The sequence below is a fragment of the Hyperoodon ampullatus genome (genome assembly GCF_949752795.1).
Source record: "Hyperoodon ampullatus genome assembly, chromosome: 6".
Taxonomy (NCBI): domain Eukaryota; kingdom Metazoa; phylum Chordata; class Mammalia; order Artiodactyla; family Ziphiidae; genus Hyperoodon; species Hyperoodon ampullatus.
The window spans coordinates 41,001,399-41,007,398 of record NC_136919.1 but is presented as its reverse complement, the minus strand read 5'-3'; the positions used below and the strand labels follow the sequence as shown (position 1 = coordinate 41,007,398).

The following is a 6,000-nucleotide window of genomic DNA, read 5'->3' as shown; positions in this document are numbered from 1 at the left end:
CATTATTTAATGGATTTTCTTTTTTTTAATTAATTAGCTTATTTATTTTATTATTTTTGGCTGCACTGGGTCTTTGTGGCTGCCCGCAGGCTTTCTCTAGTTGCGGTGAGCGGGGGCTACTCTTCGTTGCGCTGTGCGGGCTTCTCATTGTGGGGGCTTCTCTTGTTGTGGAGCACAGGCTCTAGAGCGCAGACTCAGTAGTTGTGGTGCATGGGCTTAGTTGCTCTGTGGCATGTGGGATCTTCCCGGACCAGGGCTCTAACCTGTGTCCCCTACATTGGCAGGCGGATTCTTAACCTCTGTGCCACCAGGGAAGTCCCTGGATTTTCTAATATTGAATCATTCTTGAATTTTGGAGTTAAGCCGATTTTGTCCTGATGTATCTTTGTTTTAAATATTTCTGGATTTGTTTGTGAATATTTCATTAGGTATTTTTGGCCTCCAGGTCCATAAACATATATAGCAACTCTTGGAAAAGCAAGCTGAGATTTCTGATGCATATGCCACCCCGCCCCAATCTAGACATAATTAGGACAAATGAAGGGTCATTAACCAGTGCACTCTGGTTAGGGCCTAGGATAGATTAAAATATTTCCTGAAAATATTGAAAAGGAAAAGTCAAGAGGTTGAGAAAAGCAGGTATTAATTAGCATGTGGCTTTGTCAATAGGTGACCACATTTTTCTATTCAAATAGTTGTTGGTTATCCAAATAATTGCTCCTAATAAAGCCTTGATCCAAAATTTTAGAATTTAATACCCATGAGATTTCTAACTCAAAACCTATCCACAATAAGACAAAAACTTCTAAGAAATTAAGTCAGCCGTTTATATATTTAAATATATATAATGTATATATTTATATACCTTGAATATATATAAGTGTATATAATAAGTATATATATAAAATATACATATATATTTTATAAGAAAGGAAATTAATCACTATAGGACTCAGACACTAGGTTCAAATTTTAAGCAAACCAAGACAAATTCTTAACTGATCTCTGTACCTTTTGCCCACAGGTGGATAGCTGCTGATTACTTGGGCTGATAGACTTAGAATCACAACACTATTTGCCATTGTTCATGACAGAAGACAAATCAAAGTTGTTCTTTTCACATGTGGGTTTTATTTTTAGCCCTTTACACTGACCACAGACTCGCCTCTGGCTTCTAGACTTATCGTGAGCACTTGGATGCTGCTCTTCTGGATGTGATTTGGTGGATTTGCCTTTTGTTTCTCATCACCAGCATTCATTCACCTATCATTCATCTAGGGTCCTTAACAAGGTACAACACAAAGAGAAGAGGGCTTGAGGGGTCAGACTCACTACCTGCCTGCCTTGTTTTTCTGTACACAGGTGAGATATTCCTGCACATCACCCGGGGACCCTAGAATGATGGGGACTCGTTGGTGAATGGTCTCAGGCTTCACGTCCAGCACAGGCTGGGTGCCTGTGGTCGCCATGCCTCCTGCCTGCTCGATGATGTAGGCCACAGGATTGCACTCATACAAGAGCCGGAGCTGCAGAGGAACAGAGTCAGGTGGACAAGTGTTGCAAGTTGTCAAAATTCCCAAGCCATGCCCCTAAAGCTCCACGAGGAATTCCAACTACTCAACTGCTGTCTCATTAGTGTGAGCACATTTGCTCATCTCAGCGGAGCTGGCTGCCCGAGCCCTACACTCTCCAGAAGGCTGGGTGCCTCAGCTGATGCTCATCACATATGCCTTTGGGGACACCTCTGGTTGATATCTACCTATCTTGTGACTTTGTGCTTATGAGAGCTTGGCATTCTCACTTGGGAGTATGAGATCTAGGTACTCATTTCTCTCTGGTTCCGCAATGAGGTAAACTGATTCTGCGGGGCCCAGTTAGGAGCCTCTATATGCCAGGCCTTATGGCCAAGAGTCAAGAGTCAAGCTTGGATGGGATCGGAAGGTCACCTCGGGAGTGCTGGCCAGTCTCTCAAGATAACCACAGTGGCCGGCATCGTGGGGAGGAACATCTCAAGTGTCAACTTGGCCGAACAGTTTGCTGGTGTTTAAATGGCCTTTCCTTTTGGCCCCTTAGACTAAGTTAGTTAACTCTCTCATTGCATGCTGTCCCACAGAATCCTGTACTTCCCCTTTCATAACAGTCCTGACTCTGAAGTTTGTTTAACATCTGCCTTCCTCCTTGGACGCCCTCCCTTGAAGGCAGGGGAGGGGTCTGTCAAGGTTGGTCTTTGTGGCATCTCCATTCCTAGTACTGCCTGACATGTAGAGAGTGTCCAAACAAGGCTACCGTGTACATTGCACAGGGGCTCCCAGTGGAGGGCAGAAATGGGGTGGGGGGGAATCAGTCTGCACCTTTGTTTGCCAGGCCAGGTACATGGGTCCAGGGCCGAGCCTGTTCTGAGGAAGAAATGTCTTTCTAAAAGGCACTGTGAGAACTAGCTGGTGTCTGTCCTGTGTCCAGTTAGAATATGGTGTATTGAATTGAAATGGCTGACTGAATGTCCTTTCTGGGTCTACTTCTGTCATTATGTTCTGACTCCCTCCCCATCCCCTGACCCACAGCGGACACACACACACATCACATTAGATTCAGGGTGACATTCTAGCTGCACGCTCTGACTCAGTATCATACTATCTTCTCCTTCCTTCCCCCATAGGTACAAAATCTGTAGTTAAAAAAATTTTCTCCTTTTCTTCAATGAGCTTTCAAAGATCTACCTCTGTGCAGCCTTTTTCTTTCCATTCTTTTCTTGAAATGCATTCGTTAAAACTACTTGGAGAAAATAGTTATATCTTGTGCTGATTTTTAAATTATTGTTATTTCAAAGAAAGGAACAAAATATTTCCAATCTGGGTTGGAGAGCCAGGCATCGAGGAGAAAGTAAATTAAGACTGTAGAGGGCATTTATTGCCATTTTGGGAAAACAGCATACCATGCTTTTGTTTGTATCATGTTGATTCAGATACAATAAATAAATAAGTAAACAAATAAATAAGCACAGCATTCTTGCATAAAGCTTGTCTCGGAGGCAAGGTTTGTTCTGACCTTAAAATGCCATTGTTGTAGTAAACGCATCTTAAAACACAATGTCCGGATCTTCATGGTACCTTGACCTGCAGGCCATGCAATCTATTTTTTTTCCACGATTAAAATCTACACTGCTCTACAGAGACAAGCGCACATAGGAAGAGAACCCAACCACGCACCCACACACACAAATGTGGTCACAGAGACCTTGAGAGCTAAAACATGGAGGTCAGAAACCAATGATACTTTCAATATGGTGCTATGAATATAGATCTATATATGCAATTATATATGCTTATGGAAATGTTTTTGTAATTATATGTGGATGTTTTCAGACTCATTTTAAATCATCTTAATAATTAGTAATAATTAGTCTTAATGTTCTCCCCAGTGGAAATGCGTACGTGGCAAGAGCAGTTCTACTTAAGAATTTCCACATTTAAAAAAAAAAAATAGGGGACTTCCCTGGTGGTGCAGTGGCTAAGACTCCACGCTTCCACTGCAGGGGGCGTGCATTTAATCCCTGGTCAAGGAACTAAGATCCTGCATGCTCCACAGCGCAGCCAAAAAAAAGAATTTCCACACCTTCTACTCTATCTCACTTAATACTCCGTAACACTTTTCTTTCCTCCAGCACCTTTTGTGCAGATTTATCTGTGACTCTTAGTTCAACCAGCTAATATAGGTGAGCTAAACACTCATGTGAAAAAAATGCCTGACATACCAATCTGCATATTAAAATCTCCTCTCTGGTCTCATGTGCTGTGTTAGATTTCTTATCGTGGCTTTGAATCTGGCATTCCAAAAATTCAGGTTGCCCGTGCTGAGAGACATATACATGTGGCTACTTGTTAGTGTGTCAGAGAATACGACAGGCCTTTGTCTGGATTTGTCTACTTACCTATGATTCTGTGACTGGCTAAAAATCAGACACCTTTCCATGGCGGTGTCTATTCAAAACAGATGCATTGGGATCATAAAGTTGCAGTGAGACCTTCCAGGAGCTACCTTTCCAGAAATATTGAATGAGTTTTGAGCAGAACTGCTTAGTCTGGACTTTGGGAACTCTCTAGGGAATTTTTGGGTAGACCTCAGATCATCGTGAACCCCCTGAAAACATATGTAATGTGTATGTTTATGTGTAATTTTCTTCTGGGAAGTGGGTCCATAAGTTTCATTAAATTCTCAAAAGGATCTATGATGCAAAATCAGTTGCTGATGAAGCTAAAAGATTGACACAGCATTGGGAAAGTGGGAGATGAACACAGTTGACTCACAGTGAATTGAGGGGAGTGAGGCCCGCGGAAGTGAAGGCCAATGACAATCACCAATAACAACAACTTCAGCCACCTCCTTCTCCATACCTTCTACCACAGCCTCAGAATTCACTAATGGGATATAGACTTTGTTTCTCTTCCACCTGCCCACTCGCAGACAGACATGCCAAGAACAGGGCAGTAGCCAAAAAGCAGGCATGATGAGACAGCGAATTCTGACTGGTTCCCTGAATGGGTTCAGCCAGCAGACAAAGGAGAGTTACCTTGCCCTTCGGATTTTTCTGGTTCGCTGGATACAGGAAGATGCCTCCATAGACCAGGGTGCGGTGCACGTCAGCCACCATGGAGCCCACATACCTGGCCCCATAGGGAGCACTGCCATCCTAGAAGGCAGGAGGAAAGAGACAAGATGCAGTGAGCTTAGCAATTAGTCAGCACCTGCTTCAGGTCACACATCCAGCTGGTGCAACCTCTGCATTCCAGGGCCTCCTTCTTCCACCCACTAGCTTAGGAATTGAAAATATTATATAACTGAGCATTCCATTCATTAGGAGCCCCAAACCTCAACTAGTGATTGGACTCATTAAATGTTGGACTACTTAAAGTGAGAGACAATATGTGTCCTGAGACAGAAGCTAACAAGAAAAAAAAAATTTTTTTTTAAAGAAAGAAAAAGGAAGTACAGACAAACGCCAACTGTTTGTCTGCTCCTTGAATCTCCTCCTTGGCCCCCAGAGTTCAGAGCACTTTTCAGCTTTCTGAAAACCAGATTCCCTTGAACATGACAACTTTTGCACTTAGTGTAAGCAGTGTTTATTCACTGGCAAAATTATTTTAAAGAGCCTTAGAAATCATGCAAAGAAATACAACAACTTCCTTATAAACCTCAATTTCATTAGTCATGTAATGAAAAGAATATTTGTTCTGAAAAAAACAAAGCTCATAATTTCCCTCAAGTAGGGCATGTCAGGTAAGGCACGACTATCTGATGAAGTGGTTTGGGCAGGTTTGCTTTTCCTCATTCAGTGACCCATCTGAGATTTCTGTGTCTAATCTAATAATTCTCTGACAGTGCAGGGAAACACCAAAATTCCTCAGGGCAGAAATCCAGTGTTTTGTGTGGCATCAGCCACAATAAAATGCATTGATTTCATAAGCATTTATATCCATAAGCCCTTCCATCAGTCTGTGACACCCTTGGGGAAAAGACTCTGCTTGATCTTGGCCTTCCCTGAGCCCAGCCTGGTTTGAGACAAAACGTACGTGCTGGGAAAATACCTACTGAATTTCATTTACGTGAGATTTCTTGAAAGCACTACTCAGGTTGTTACCTTAAAAATTACATGGGAGATTTTGCCTCCTCCATTTTATTCACATAATGATATTAAGTATATAAAAACACCTTCAGATACCAATTAAGAGACTACTCAGTAGGTAAAAGAACACAGGTCTGAATTAGACCAATGGCCATAGGGATGAAGAAAATGGACTAACTTGAGAGATATTTAGGAAATAGAGTTGATAACACCAAGTGAATGATTAGACATGGGCATAAGAAAGAGTTAATCCTCTCGACTCACTCCCCGAATGTTGCTGGGAATGAGTATGATGGTTGAGGCAGTGTGGATCAAGAGAAGAAGAACCAGGAAGGAGCAGGCTTGGGGGTGTATGTTTAGTGGGGGGTGGGGGATAGGAG

At 42.4% G+C, this 6,000-nt stretch overlaps 1 protein-coding gene across 1 annotated transcript in view; it reads right to left on the bottom strand.

Moving 5' to 3' along the window:
• Positions 1-1,131: 1,131 nt before the first annotated feature.
• FBP2 (fructose-bisphosphatase 2) overlaps positions 1,132-6,000 on the bottom strand; it is a gene marked incomplete at its 5' end in the record, with an annotated part of 35,916 nt that continues 31,047 nt past the window's right edge. Inside the window, 2 exons of the mRNA XM_079706982.1 lie at positions 1,132-1,526; positions 4,568-4,687. Of these exons, the coding sequence (XP_079563108.1) occupies positions 1,332-1,526; positions 4,568-4,687 (315 nt within the window). The 3' untranslated portion in view covers positions 1,132-1,331. The remainder of the gene's footprint in view (positions 1,527-4,567; positions 4,688-6,000) is intronic.